Genomic DNA, 14,886 nt, shown 5'->3' with positions numbered 1-14,886 from the left:
TTGAAATTTAGTGCATTTGGATTGAACTATACAATATCTGTTTCTAATTAGGTAATATTGCTTATTATTTATCGTCTAGACAACATAATTATTCCTGTTGGAATGCCCATAGAGAATCTGAAAAAGTATATTTTTCTACACTAATATGACGGTTGAAGACATCTTTTTTATATTTGTTAGATTCTAAATATATTTATATATAATTTAAATAAATATCAGAGATGATAGAGGTAATGCAAAGGGCGAGAGTTAGGTAAGATAAAGATGATGTGCGAAGAGCAGAGAAGATATAATCCATATGAAATTTCATATAATTTGTTTTCTCCATTTCATTATAATCGTCATTTTCCTTATTTTTAAGAAATTTATTTTTCTAAATATAATATTTGGAATTCGAAAAACATAATATCAAATTCTTTACAATAGACTAAAAACATATATCACATAAATTAAAGCAAAAGAATCACAATTTTCTACAAATCTTATGTACGCACAAATTATTTCCTCTATTTACAATTACAAGTGTGCAAAAATTGATTTAACCAATAAATTAAATAGAAAAAATGTAAATTTTATTTAAAATCTATAAATTTAATTATAGACTAAATTTTTTTATAAATTAATTTAAAATTATTATCGAAACCAATAAAAATCCCTATTTTTTTGGAGTTGCTCTTTCCAAGTTGTACACGTGAATGGATAGATATGGTGATGAGCCAAACTCCCTAACATGGAGGAACACATAATGTGCACACACCCACTTTCCCAGCTTAAAAAAAACCATAACTTTGCTTCAATTTCTCCTCAATGCCATGGCTATTACACATTAATTTGTAAATTAAAGCTTAGAAGCTGCCCATCAACAAGTAGTTATGAGGGTTATTCAATATGGGTCTTGCTCAATTCCATCATTTCAATTCCAAGAATGCTCCTTTTCAAGGTGAATTTACTCTTATGCAACCCAAGTGGTGTTATCTTGTTTTGATTTTTGACTATGTTGCTCATGTTAAATTATGAAATTGTTCTTGTTGGGTTGGTGGGGTGGGAGGGGATGGGGTGGGGTTAGTGTTATTTTGTTAAATGATATGATTTTAGTTCAGTCATAGTAGAATCAAGAAAAAATTTCACAAATTTGTTCCTATTGAACAATAAATTTCATGTTTTTTCAGAGATATGTTCATGACTTGTTGTTAGCCTTATGCTTTGTCTGTTTTACAATGATAAGAGATTAAAGAGTAGAGAAGTAAAGGCAGGAAGGACTGAAAGGGAATGATTGTGTATCTAAGTAAATACTCCGTCTGTTTATTTTTGAACCACGTGGTCTTAAACTAAAGATATGTAGATTGTACGAAAATGCGTTTTAATTTTGTGGTCTTATTCATGTCACGTGGAAAGTTAGAACTAGAGAGTTGCCAAAAAAGGAAAGAGACGTTTTCTTTTAAACGGACTAAGAGGGGAAGTAAGAGAAACAAATTGATTAGTGAGTGTTCAATCTTCTTTTTTTCCTCATCCTATTATGGCTAAATGAAAATGAGGATTTTCAGGAAGAGAGCTGGAGTTGTCGAAGTGATCAAGTCTAACTTGTCAAACTCAGATGCTAAGAGAGCAAACCTTTCTGCCAGGAAGAAGGACAGAATTAAGCTCCCCAAACATGACAGTATTGGTGGAGACAGTAAATCATTGCATATAAGTGAGTTTCTAAGCCATAAATCTGGTGTTGAGGCAATGTTGAACAAGAGAGCTTTGCAAAGCTTTGAATCTATTGATTCTAATACGTACAGGTAATGATTTGTATCTTCTTGCCTATTATTCTTGTCTAGGTACTTTGGTCCAAGGACATTCCATCTTTCTCTTCTATCATTTGTTCTTGCTGTGTGAAATGTTGCATTTTATTATTGTAGCTAGGTGTTAAGTAGTTTTCAAGTTATCTGCTTAAGTATTGAAAAACGAGTGGAAACATCATTGATACGTAGAAAAGAAGCTTTGCAGAACAAACGCCACTGTGCAAAGAGATGAAGCTGATTGAACTATTAGGATGCTGAAATAGTTAACCATATCATACCGTGTTATAATTACTCTTATACTTCTATTGGTATATGAACCATAAGGCATAGGGAATTCGCCTCTATGCTGCATTCTAAATGATTTACGGATCCACATTCTGTACAGTCAGGTCATCAAATGTGAATGGAATAACTACTATAAATTTGAATTAAAATTAATTAGTGCATCTAATTTTGCTTTGGTAAGAAGTTTGTTTCTGAGATTCATCAGTAGTTAGAAAGGCTTAATGATTTCTAAGCTTTGTGAGTAGGTGTTGCCTAATGACCGCCTGATATTTTCTGACATAGCCTGATTCTTGCTATCATATACTATGATGACGTGAGACTTTGGTTCTTTTTTGCTTTTGATTTTCAAAATCTTCATACATCCTAGCTGTAGGTTCTTTTGGTCTATGTACCGATATAAAGAAGTTTCTTGTGGTCTGTGCTAGTTTAGCAACAATAAACTCTTGGTATATCAGCCCCTCTCCCCAGGTTCACACTTCGATCTTCAAAAGAAGAATGTTATTAGCTCCCTGTGCTTGTGATATCAACATAAGATTATAACCTAAACATTTTTTATAATTAAAAGCTAATAAGCTAAGTGCTCCTGACCACAAGGCACCACTTTTAAACCAAGACTTACTGCAACTCTTTGTGAAAAGAAACTTATGAAAAAACTGCCAGTTGTCCTGTTACCACTTAGAAAGAAAGTAGCTAAAACAGAGGCTCATTTAATTAAAAGTCAATTCTTATGAGCATCCAGTAACACTAACCAAGTCGCAACGGATGTTTGCAAGAGCCAATTGAATGTGGGGCAAAGAAATGTGCAACCAGCAGCTTACGCAACAAAAACTCCAGCGACTACCAAGCAAGATCTTCTGATGTATAAAGTAGAACTGCATATAAATGAGATTCTACCCTCCAAATATGAAAGATGACTAATGAATTCCAATAGCGACTAATCAACAATGGACATGCTAAGTAGCCTAACTTCTTATTCAGATCTGAAATCCCACTGGATTTATGTTGAAAAGAACATGGCTATCATTTGCACTAATTATTACTACTTCAATATTTTTTTGAGACTTTTATGGAATCTTACTATAGCATCTTAGTGAGCAGAATATATAAATCTGGTTGTTCTGTAGCATAGATGACCAGAATTTGTCAACCTTGAGTAGATGATGTCAGATGATTGATTTTCTTAAATAAAGATACCTTTTTTAGTTTGGTAAACTCCAGCCCCTAATTCCCCTTCCCCGAGGCCTAACAGTGTTTTGTCATATTTACCTCCCTTGTGACTTAAACTCCCAACTCTTAGTTAGAACTTAGAAGCAAGGGGTTAGCAACCCTTTCTTGGCTTCTTGAATAGAGAATCAAACTTGGGGTAAAAATAATTTTCTCCTCCCTTTTAGTGTGTGGATATCAGTACACATTAATTAACCTATTTACCTTAACGGAGGAGATGATATGGTTAATTAGGTACTCTAAGCATTTGGAAGAACAGATTTCAGTTCCAGAAGGTAACCACCGGCCTATACCTGGAAAACAAGTGTGTAAACCGAGAAGATATGAAATCCTCAAGGACTATATTGCAATCTTTGAGCTGTGTCTTAGACTTTTATTAGTTTATATGTTACCAATGTAAGGTTAACGTTTAGCATATTTTCCGTGTATGTTGAGGAATCCATCAAAGATATGGCACATCAAAAGAAAGGGTAAAGTGCAGCATAGATTAGGAGATCCGGATAGAACTGTTCAGTGGAGTTGTCAAATAATCATATTATAGAAATTGCCTGTAGTCTCTGAGAGCATTTGACTACTTTAGTGCTAGTACCTTTCTATTTGGTGATTGAAAATCAGGAACATTCATGTATGGATATTAGATACTCCAATCTTCATCAGAGAAAATTGTTCATGTGTCCTCCGCAGCCTATTCATCCCATATAAGAGTTCTAAGATCTTGCTGATTATGATTTAATTGCAGGTGTACTCTTCCACAAGTTCAACTTCTGAATTTTGAAGTTGCCCCTGTTTTGACACTAAAAGTGAACCCGACCAGCGAAGACTGCACTGTGGAGATGTTGTCTTGCAAGGTAAGGCTCCTTATTCTGGAAACATCACCCAAACCGAAGGAATTAGTATCTCTGATGTGCTGTCCAACACCTGTTTCTTCTAGACCAAGAATCTTCAAAAGTTTCTATCACAATTGAGGTTCTAATTGATTTCTTTCATGAGGTAGCTAAAGGCTCGTAGATCTTTAGTTGTCTGAAGACTTCTTATGAATTCATGTTTGTATGATCGCCAGTTATGCAATTGATACAGAGAGTGATAATGTTCTCATTTGCAGCTATCTGCTTTTAAGGTAGTTAGTACCATTAGAGAAGAGGGAGTGATAGAAAGAGGAGGGGAGCAAGGAGTGAGTTAAGGTTTAATTTCCCCTGTCTTTGTACATGCAAGAGAACAGTTTTCTTCTGGACGTTAGCATCCCCCACATATAACTTAATACTCCCTCATTGCGATTGAGATACATGTCCTGGGATCTTCTTCTTTTTTTCCATTTAAATCTGAGATTTGTGTTTCTTACAGTTAAGCTATCCTTTAAGAAGATATATAATCCTAAATTCTGATGTTCATTGCAGTTTGAGGGTTCTGATCTGGTAGAGCAGCAGAATGACCACTTTTTAGGTATACCAAAACAACATTCGAGCATGACAATTTTTATCAAATTGAACGAAGCTGAGCTTTTGTAACATATTTATCATAATTTATAATTACATGTTTAAACACATGCAATGTGTTTTTAACTTGCAGCATCAATGGTAAACCATATAACGTGGGAAACAGTTGGGTCTCAGACTTTCCTCGATGTTGATGTGAAATTGAATATATCTCTTGAGGTTATTATCACTCTCTTCCCTAAATATTTTATGCTTATTCTTCATGAAAAATCTCCTTTGACAAATGTAGAAAAGCTTCTCAGAAACAAAAGGCCACCGGTTCTTCATCTTAGAATTTCTCTGGGACAACATCACTTTATGCTCGTGCATGTTTAGATACATACAACAAGGGATAAAGAGAGTACTTCCTTGTCCTCATATATGATTTACAGTAGCATATTTTTCCTAACTAAAAGAGCAGCAGGGTGCACGAAGCATCACGCGTTCATGCAGGTCTGGGGAAGGCACCCCAAGGGGGTGTCATGTAGAAGCTTACCTTACCCTGACACCACATCAAGGGCTGATTCCATGGCTTGAACCCTTGACCCACGTAATCAGGAAAAGTAAATATTGTTCCTCTGTAGAATGATAGCCGCCTCTCTAGTTATCTATGCTTATTTATGCCTTTTGGATATGCTTCTATGAGGGACCTGCTATTCAGAGAAAAGTACTCTTAGCATGACATCCATAAAACAGTAGGAAGCAAAAAGACCTATTATCAAGATTGTTAGATTGATAACACATTATATGTTTATAGTGTCATATATATGTATAGAATCTAAGGTTACTTTTCTCATCATTGACTTGTTAAGGCTTAATTGGAATAGGGATGAACTTTTTAACTGTGCTCCCTGTAAATTCTCAAGTTACAATTTCTTGTTTTGTTCAAGTCTGAACTTCCCAAGGTAAATATCACTGATCCATCTGGTTGTAGACTTGGAGTCAGGCATAGTGACATCACAACGTGGTATGTGGGATTTAACCAGATCTGATGGGTCATGAACGATCGATCAATCTTCAAATTTTTGTTCCACTTCACAAAACCGAGGTCTAAATGTATTTGAATGACTAGATTATTTTCATGCCACAGTGAAACGTATTTTTGATATGTTTCCTTTGAATATCTACAACTTCAGTACAATTATCATATTGACAAGAGAAGTTTCTTGAATATTATGACCCTCAGATCGGAGTCGTCACCTTAGATTGTTCTTGCAGATATATACGATGCCATTCACCATGCTGCCTACTTCTGCTGTTGAGAGTCCTGGTAACATGTAAGTCTATTGCTACACTGTCTTTACTCTCTGTAATCGGAAATGGTAATAAAAACAAATATTGCAGTTTAAATTACACATTAACACTCTGTTTATTGATATGTGTGTGTTGTTGTGCCTGGATTTTTCTTAGAGCAAGGTCCATATTAAAGCAAAGAATCCGAGGGTCATGAGTGGTCCTTGCTAGATTTTAGAGATACAGTTCTTCGGAATCATTTGCACTAAGAATAGTCCATCTCATTGAACCTCAGTACGTCTGCATGTTTCCATTTGCCAAGTTCTATCTATAATTCCCTTCGCTCCAGAAGATAAGTTGATCATGACCAGTTAGCAGTGACACTTTTTCTTGATAATTTCAGCTTATCAGCGTATAAATGAACATAGAGGTCTTCATAGATTTGGTACTAGTTTTAATGGTGACCAATTCAGTTGAACACTCTTTTATTATTGCATAAACATAGTTCTGCACTTTGCAGACATTTCATTTCCATTTTCAAAATGATATTTCTATAGCAAAATAGAAACGGCCATCATAATTTTCATACACAATGATCATGTTTAAAATCAAATTCTATTTCCTATTTCTGTAACTTTTGTACTTCATCTCAAATTCTCAATCCTAATGGTGAATCACGTTTTACACAGAATGATGCAAGCTTTAGTGGACAGGCTAGTACCGTTGCTATTGCAACAACTGCTTCAGGATTATGATAACTGGGTTCGACAATATCAGAAATCTCTGTCGTGAACCAACCCCTTTTGTACCTGAGTAAGTTAACTACATTTATGGCTCCGCGAGGACACCTCTAGCTATAATACTACATGTGAGCACATTTGCTCCTATCTTGGTGGACAAGTTTACCAGACACTTGTACTTGTATGATGTGGCAAGCTTCAACTCAGCTTCCTGACTTCGCCCGTGGACTAGTTTAGGTGTGCACAAGTTGGTTCGGCATGTATTTTATGTATGTATATTAAATGTACGAAACTTCATCCTTCCATGGCTGAAGTTTAAGCCGCCCATTTGATATTCCTTTCTTTTGTACAATATGTCTATCTTCCCTTAGTGAAATCATTATTTTTACCAAAAAATTTCAAAGTGACATTAGGACTCTGGAAATAGAAAACGAATGTCTTTAGAATAGGGGTCTGATCTGAGTAAAATATTTCATCAAAGAGGAAAAATGATTTCCTAATAATGACCTTTTTTACCTATAATTATCTTAACTTTTAATTCGCATAACTTGTTCCATCTGACGCTCAGACATTACTATTATCCCTATTCCCTAGTCCTCAAAAGTTCAATCAAAATACCTAATATCAATCTTTGATATATATATAATATATATTCATTTCAAAAGTACTTTCCACCCTCAAATCGATAATCATGAAATACATTTTCAGAAAATACTTCTCATGAAAGTAACTAAAAAAAGATTGGCTTCCATCCAATGTTTACATGGAGCCCAACTATAGAGCACATTCGAGGTAAGTGCTACCTACCAAGAACTTCTTTCAAAGTCACAGCTCAAAACTAAGAGAAAAGCAACTTCATACTATGTCAAATGCTTGAGTGGTTTGTTCACTGCATACATTTGCGGAGTAGACTAGACATTTTAGGAGGAAGAACTTATCGACTACAAAAAAGACAAGGTTTCTGTTGGAGGGTCCCTGACGCCCCGAGTCAAATGAAACTGACAAGACTCAATTTCAAGGCAGCATCTCAAAAGTGCCGCTAACATTGTTATTAGAAAAAGATGCCCTAGAACATGTTATAGAATTGAGTGAGAGGGAACTTTCTTGAGGTGGGAAGCTACCAACCTGCTTTTGACATAGTATGAAGCAAGTCTGTGCAAAGGATAGAGAAACGCTTTAAGCGTGTGTGATCGATCATCCTCATTAATAGAAAACCTCAAGCCACATGCATCCAAATCATCTATTCCAAAACATGTTCTGCAGAATCTATTGCAATCAAAATCACCAAAAGGAAAAACATGCATGTTCTACATGAGCCTGGAACCTCACTTCACACAAGGAAGCAAATGTAGCACACATTCCCAAATAAGAAATCATACAAGAGTCAAAGATATGACAACAAAAGAACTTATTACAGCCAACCCTTGCACAACAATTTCAGGGTCATCAGGAAAATCCCATTTAGCTACACTTCAGAGTATTTCGAGAACTAAACCCCACACATATCCCTTTGATACTAGACAGCTCACCAAACTATGCCTCTTTATGCTTGTTTTCCAGACATCAGCCACTTCTTCCCCTCCACTGAGCTGCTGAAACGGGCAAATAAAACAAATTGTGAGGATGTCAGCCAATCACATAATGTAATTCTTCTAAAGGATATAAATAAATGCGCACATTTTTTAAGCTTCATTCTGAAACATAGCGCACTTGGAAAAGAGCATGTTCAATGCAGTAACCATAAATCTTCGAATCGTTGTGTCATAATTGTAAGAGAATTGGAGCCCAACGATATAATCAGTTTGAAAGGGGGGATATAATGAACAATCCTAACGTAGGTGTAAGGAATCTGGCCAAAGAAAACAAGAGCCTCTTATCATTTTTTTGGTGTTGATTAACAATAAAGGAATCATTTGTTCAAATATATACATACATTCCAGTTTAGCACCAATTTCTCTACTCCTCATTGCCTTGGGAATTTACCCTTGCCTTGACCAGCAGTTATATTCCCTCACAGATTAGCTAAGTTCGAATAAGAAACACCCCTAAATAGTAGCAAAACACCTGCCAAAGAGGAAAAAAACTACCTTTCTTTTCAACGGCTCATCCACTAATGCACAATTAAAGTTTCTTTCAAGATTCAAGTGGCAATTTTGAAATTGAAGAATTGTCCACTCAAATGGTAATGGCAGCTTGGTATGATCAACGCTCCAGTTTCCATGAAAAGCATGGACATCTTTTTAAAATTTATTGGAAGAAAAACCAAACGGGGATGTAAACCCATATACTATAACATATGTAAAAACCAAGACCCCAGATGTAAGCAGAAAGTGACTATCCCATTTGATTGAAGCTGTCAGTGAAATTTAAGGTCAGCAAAGTTCTAATGTCTTCTTTTTACTTTCTAAGGACACTTCAGTTTTCACTTCTAGCAGTATATTTTTTATACCTGGGCAGTACATAGTTTAAATGGGAATATTTTGTTAGTGGAAGGACTTTGCAAGTAATTAAGCAGTACATAATTAATAAAAAAGAAACCATAATCAATTATGAGTTTCTTTATGAAATTCATTTTTAAGGGACCTCTCCCGTAAAGAACAAGGCAAGTTATCTCAAGTTTGAACTCACCTATTGATCTTCCGACATAAAACAATATCTATAGAGCAGCTTTCACCGCCTAGTCTGCCTATCAGCATACTTTTCATCGTCATATCTTCTCCTTCCACTAGAATGTGAATCATCATGTCTAGCCCTCTTGTATGAATCATGATCTTTGTAACTATCACGCATTCTGCTTCTATGCTCCTCCTCCTGTTCATGCCTTCCACGCTGAGATTCCCCTTCTTTCTCATGCTTCCGGTACTGATCTTCCTCTTCATCTCTTTTGTGTTTCCTTTCCCAGCGGTCATCATCCCTGCTTTCTCTTCTCTCCTGTCCACGCACTTCATAATCTCGATTCTCCCGTTGGCTTTCACGTTGCAGCTCATTCCCACTCTGAATCTTATTTTCACGCTCTCCATCATTACCTTCATATTCTCCACCAGATCTTCTTGTCTGTTGATCTTTACTCCTATCCTCTGTACTCCTGTATGACCTATTTGGGTTCTCAGCTTCAGTATCAGCCCTTAAATACTTTTCGTCTTTACTAGAATCTCTCCTCCTTGACTTCCCCTCACGTTGATCCAGGCTTTCATCGTCTAGTTTTCTCTTACCCCGCAACAACTCCTGACTAGCACTTGATCCATCAATCACATACTCAGCTTTAGAGTTATGTCTTCTCCCTTCCTGAATCTTCCTGATTTTTACATCAGGATCACCACCACCATCATCATCAGAATAGTGTTTTCTTTGTGACTTCTTGTTTTTAGCATCACGACCATCATCATTGTCATTTCCTCCTTGACTTCCCCTCACGTTGATCCAGGCTTTCATCGTCTAGTTTTCTCTTACCCCGCAACAACTCCTGACTAGCACTTGATCCATCAATCACATACTCAGCTTTAGAGTTATGTCTTCTCCCTTCCTGAATCTTCCTGATTTTTACATCAGGATCACCACCACCATCATCATCAGAATAGTGTTTTCTTTGTGACTTCTTGTTTTTAGCATCACGACCATCATCATATTTATCCTCAGCAACATGTCGTTTTTCTTTCTGAATCATCTTGTTTATGACATCACGGTCATTGTCATGGTCATCCTCATCAGAATCATGTCTTCTACCTCTTTGTGAGGTCTTGTTTTTAGCATCACGACCATCATCATATTTATCCTCAGCAACATGTCTTTTCTCTTTCTGAATCGTCTTGTTTTTGACATCACGGTCATTGACATGGTCATCCTCATCAGAATCATGTCTTCTACCCTGTTGAAGCTTAATGGTTTTTGCATCACGGCCATCATCATCACCCACAAAATGTCTCCTATGGACTTTCACCTGTTTCTTCTCATGATCAGACTCTGAATAAGAGTCAGAATCAGAATCAGACGATGAATCATCACTGTGATGCCGCCTTCTAGCCTTCTTGCCCTTGACAGACAACTTTCTTGACTTATTACCACCAGCAGTATCAGAATCAGAACTAGCAAGAGCCTTCTTACGGATCTTTTTAGACTCTTTGGCATGGCTTTCACTGCTGTCAGTGTCAGAAGAATTGTCACGTCCTCTTCTCTTCTCTTTTTTTTTATGACGCTTACCCTCGTCCTTCTCTTTTGCCAAGTCATTAACTTCACCCTCTTCAAAATGAGCTAAAGCATCATGCTGCTGCTTCTGAGTCTCGTGTTCATCCCCTATCTTGAGAGCAGCTTTTAAGTTTTCCATTTGTTTTTCTTTCAAAGCAGCAATCTGGTGTGTTTGTGTTTCCGAAACCCTGGAATGAACAAGTTTAGTTATTGCATATCAACCTCACAGTATCTATAAAAAGACTGAAAAAAACAAACAAATTAAGTCCTGATTTTTGAAACCGGGTAGAAATTTAACGTTAAGAGGACACAAGAATCAACCAGACTTACTCATATCTGTATCCAAATTCTATAGTTCATCCTGCTAAACTGACATTTCCCACTTCCTCTCATCGAGACTAAATGAAAGCAAACAACATTTTTTATCTCCTTAAAAAGCCTACTAAATCAAAAAGATGTTAACTTCTCAAAATAGTACCATAGTCCGATCAAAAACAAAACAACAAAAAATATGACCTAAAAAAAAGCATCACAAAATTGTAAGTAATAACAACACTTCTTTTCCCTCTCCAATTTCCTTGTACTTATCATATTTCTATTTCCTTATCAACTCTGGTGGCTCCAAATATAATACATAGCAAATTCTCTAAAGACGAATGATAACAGCATCAAATCAGTCAAATCCAGAAATTCATTAGCTAGTTCATAACCAAAAACTGATCCAATGCGCATATTGTGGAAAAATTATAACTACAATTCAGAAAAACAAATTACTTTTCATAGGTAGGTCCTCCAAATTCCTCAGATGTTGCCTCTAGATTCCTTCGCGCTTCCTCGAGCTTCTCGGAGATCTCAGCATCAGTGTATCCCTGATCGGCAAGCTTCTCCTCAAGGACAAGAAGTTTGAGCTGAATCTGCCGTTTCCGGTCATGTTCGAGAATGTCCTTGTTTGCTTTCCTCGACACTCCGGCAGTTCCTTGACCGGACTCGTAACCTTTGCCGCCGTCTACAAGGACTTTGTTCGTCTTCGACTTGACGAAGAACTTGTTGGTCTGGATGTGGCCGTTGGTGCCGGAGCCTCGCGGCGTTTGTAGGCCGATTCCGTTGTACATCTTCGCTGGAAAGAGAAGAGAAAAATATCTGAACCTTTATTTGCCCTAATTTATAGATAGATGAGTAACCCGGATTTAATCGGATCGGGTAAGTCGGTTCATGAATTTCGGGTAAATCAGACTAACACAAATCTGCTATGAATTAGAATTAAGTATTTTTTGGATTAAAGTTCAACTAATTTAAATTTACGAAACTCATAGGTAGAAGGCTTTTTGTAGAAAAAAAAGGTTCAGATCCAAAGCTGAAAATGGAACTTCTTATTAAGAAAGGATTAGCTTTTTAATTAAGTACATTTTTTATGGGTGATTGACATAATGTTGGATAAAATAACATTAAAAATATCCCTATAATATGAATTATATACACACATTTTGATGTCAAATATCTAAACCTTTATAATAAAAAGTTCTACACAAAAAATAGCTTGATAAGCTTTCTATTTAGATAGATTTTTTAAAAATATGTACATATATAATGAAGTATATCTATAATTACATACTCAATTTATTTCCATTTATTTCTCTTTTTATGACCCATTAGATTAAAAACAGAATGTAAGAAATAAATAGTTTTTCTTTTTTATAATTAAATATGAGTATAACTGTATAAGTTATTTATATTTTTTAATTAGAATATTTTATTTTAGAGAAATTTCATATTTTTACTTGAGTGTGCTTCTCCACTATTCCGCTCCAAAGTCTTATATTTACTTGATAAAAAAAAGTACTATCATGGTTACTTAGACATTACAACATTTTTCTTAACGTATGTATATACAGGGGTACTATTTCTTGGATATTATTCTTTTCCATTTCTTCTATTCTCCTTCGGTGTTTGGTATCCACATTGGAACTCGATTAAATTTGAACTCACAATCGAAAGTCCCACATTGAGGTTCCATACCCAAGGAGACTCGAACCTGAAACCTCTTGGTTAAGGATGAAGGACTACCACTCCACCACAAGTTGTGGGCAGGGCGGGTTCATGTGGAGCGGGGTGGGGCAAGAAAAAAATAACGAGCAACTTTCACATATAGCAAACATAAAAATCATATTTATATGTTATAGCTATAGTTTGCATAATTGCACTCCATAGCAAATTTTATGTTTGCTATGAAGCTTTTGATTTGTATAATTCGCTACAAACATTCAATTTTATACAAATTGTTCAGTTTTGTATAAATTCAATTTATAAATTGTAATTTGTATAATAAAATATGCATTTATATAATTATAAGTGTATATGACGAAAATATATACATTTGTATTTGTATATATACATTTTTCTCTCGTTTTATACAAACACAAACGTTTTTTATATATTTTATATCGAAATATATAAAATGACTAATTGTATACCAAATCAAATGTCAAAAAAAGGGAATGTTGCTGCAAATTACAATTAAAATAAACTATAGATATAACATTTAATTTGAATTAATAATTTGTTATTTCATACAATTTTTCCAAAAGCGGAGCGGGGTAAAGACTTTGCAGGTTTATGCGTGTGCGGGCACCCGCCCCGCCCCTCTCTTGTTGATTCGAAGTGTCTTTTGCTTTATGAAATATTTTTGTAGACTCTTAAATTTGTCTGCTTGTATTACTGGTAGTTAATATTTTAAATTAAAGTTTACTATAACTTGTCCACGTTGAGTAAAATCTTTTTTTTTTATAGAAAAATGTAGGTCATTCATAGTCTCATCCAAAAAAGTATTTCATCAATGAATGTAGTAACACCACTTTTTGGGATTATCTAAATTGGTAAAATTTGGAAATTTCAAGAATTAGGCCTAAATGTTGGATTCTTAGTTGATTGATGTTGTATCATATAACAATAATAATATTTAGTGTAATTTTACAAGTCAATTTGAAAAAATAACGTCTACAATATTTAATTATAGTCAATATTTTTTTATTTCATTTTAGATTGTTTTAAGAAAATCTCAAATGTTACAGGCCTTACGAATCTAAAAAGTTTCTATTGCGGCCTTCATACAATATCCACCTGATCATCCATGGCTATATCCTAATAACTAGTGAAATCTGTTCTACCGATATTGTGAATCATCTTATTAGATTCAAGTGATGTTTGCTGCAACTTGTATACCCAATTTTCAAATTTCATGCATAGAAATCGAATGAATGTAATGGGAATAGCCTCGTCGGTGAAAGCGGAATAAACGCAGTTCACCAGTATAAGACTATCAAACACCATTGATATTACTATCGGTAACATACTGACCATTCACACGGAGTAGAACATCGGCGAGCCGATGTGTGTGTGACTGGCTAATTGGTCACCTTTTCTTTACATAAATCTATCTAATATAAAACAAGCTGATGAACAATTTTACCTAAACAGCAACAAAATTAACAGGGGAATTCTTCAAGTTCCGCTATCTGGAGCTTTTGAGGTTCACAAAGGGGCGGAATTTTTATAGGGTTGTAAGGGCATTTATATAGTATGTTATGGAGAAGAATAACAGTGGTGGCTAGGGTTTCCGACTTTGTCGGGTCGGACTACTTGGATATGCCAACAATAGCCCGGTTGGATTGGCACAGGTTTATGTTTTAAAAATGGTGGGCAAAAATCAAATCGAAAAAAATGTTATTGTATTGAATAACCCATTAAAACAATAGTAATATACTACTTTGCCCCTATAAAATATATTATCCGTTACTAGCTACCTTTGCCTTTTTGCCTTCAATTCACAGTATCCTTTTATTTATGTTGCACTTGTACAACTTCTTTTTTTTCATGTTACATAGTCACTTTATATGAGCATTTGTAAAGTTACATTATTGTCTTGTCGCACCAAGTTATTGGAAGTTACGTAATTATTTTATGATCATT

At 35.3% G+C, this 14,886-nt stretch overlaps 2 protein-coding genes across 7 annotated transcripts; one reads left to right on the top strand and one right to left on the bottom strand.

Annotated features, from left to right (window-relative positions):
* Nucleotides 1-677: 677 nt before the first annotated feature.
* Nucleotides 678-7,125, top strand: LOC102598865 (uncharacterized). The gene is made up of 7 exons (XM_015312241.1): nucleotides 678-940; nucleotides 1,545-1,781; nucleotides 4,033-4,141; nucleotides 4,688-4,733; nucleotides 4,860-4,945; nucleotides 5,984-6,042; nucleotides 6,688-7,125. The coding sequence occupies exons 1-7, from the start codon at nucleotides 873-875 to the stop codon at nucleotides 6,788-6,790; spliced, it is 708 nt and encodes a 235-aa protein (XP_015167727.1). The 5' UTR covers nucleotides 678-872; the 3' UTR covers nucleotides 6,791-7,125.
* Nucleotides 7,126-7,979: 854 nt separating this feature from the next.
* On the bottom strand, nucleotides 7,980-12,061 carry LOC102590127 (serine/arginine repetitive matrix protein 2). Of its 6 annotated transcripts, XR_001474389.1 has the most exons (6): nucleotides 11,695-12,061; nucleotides 10,137-11,108; nucleotides 9,367-9,898; nucleotides 8,672-8,802; nucleotides 8,416-8,587; nucleotides 7,980-8,330 (listed from the first exon to the last, which is right to left on the bottom strand). XR_001474389.1 is itself a non-coding variant. In XM_006355165.2 (4 exons), the coding sequence occupies exons 1-3, from the start codon at nucleotides 12,030-12,032 to the stop codon at nucleotides 9,409-9,411; spliced, it is 1,800 nt and encodes a 599-aa protein (XP_006355227.1). In that variant the 5' UTR covers nucleotides 12,033-12,061; the 3' UTR covers nucleotides 7,980-8,336; nucleotides 9,367-9,408. The 6 variants fall into 6 exon arrangements, 3 of the variants coding, with proteins under 3 accessions (XP_006355227.1, XP_015167725.1, XP_015167726.1); XR_001474388.1 differs by lacking the exon at nucleotides 8,416-8,587; XR_001474390.1 differs by lacking the exon at nucleotides 8,416-8,587 and having other exon boundaries at nucleotides 7,980-8,327.
* Between the last annotated feature and the right edge of the window lie 2,825 nt (nucleotides 12,062-14,886).

This window comes from Solanum tuberosum, unplaced genomic scaffold (genome assembly GCF_000226075.1).
Source record: "Solanum tuberosum cultivar DM 1-3 516 R44 unplaced genomic scaffold, SolTub_3.0 scf00191, whole genome shotgun sequence".
Taxonomy (NCBI): domain Eukaryota; kingdom Viridiplantae; phylum Streptophyta; class Magnoliopsida; order Solanales; family Solanaceae; genus Solanum; species Solanum tuberosum.
Note: the sequence above shows the minus strand (reverse complement) of the source record. Positions and strands in the feature narration are given on the sequence as shown.

Coding starts and splice junctions, on each gene's coding strand:
- LOC102598865 (XM_015312241.1), top strand. CDS start 873: ATGAGGGTTATTCAATATGGGTCTTGCTCAATTCCATCATTTCAATTC. Junction 4,142..4,687: donor TGGAGATGTTGTCTTGCAAG/GTAAGGCTCCTT, acceptor TGTTCATTGCAG/TTTGAGGGTTCTGATCTGGT. Junction 4,734..4,859: donor GCAGAATGACCACTTTTTAG/GTATACCAAAAC, acceptor TTTAACTTGCAG/CATCAATGGTAAACCATATA.
- LOC102590127 (XM_006355165.2), bottom strand. CDS start 12,032: ATGTACAACGGAATCGGCCTACAAACGCCGCGAGGCTCCGGCACCAAC. Junction 11,109..11,694: donor GGAGGACCTACCTATGAAAA/GTAATTTGTTTT, acceptor TGTTCATTCCAG/GGTTTCGGAAACACAAACAC. Junction 9,899..10,136: donor CAACGTGAGGGGAAGTCAAG/GAGGAAATGACA, acceptor GGGGAAGTCAAG/GAGGAGAGATTCTAGTAAAG.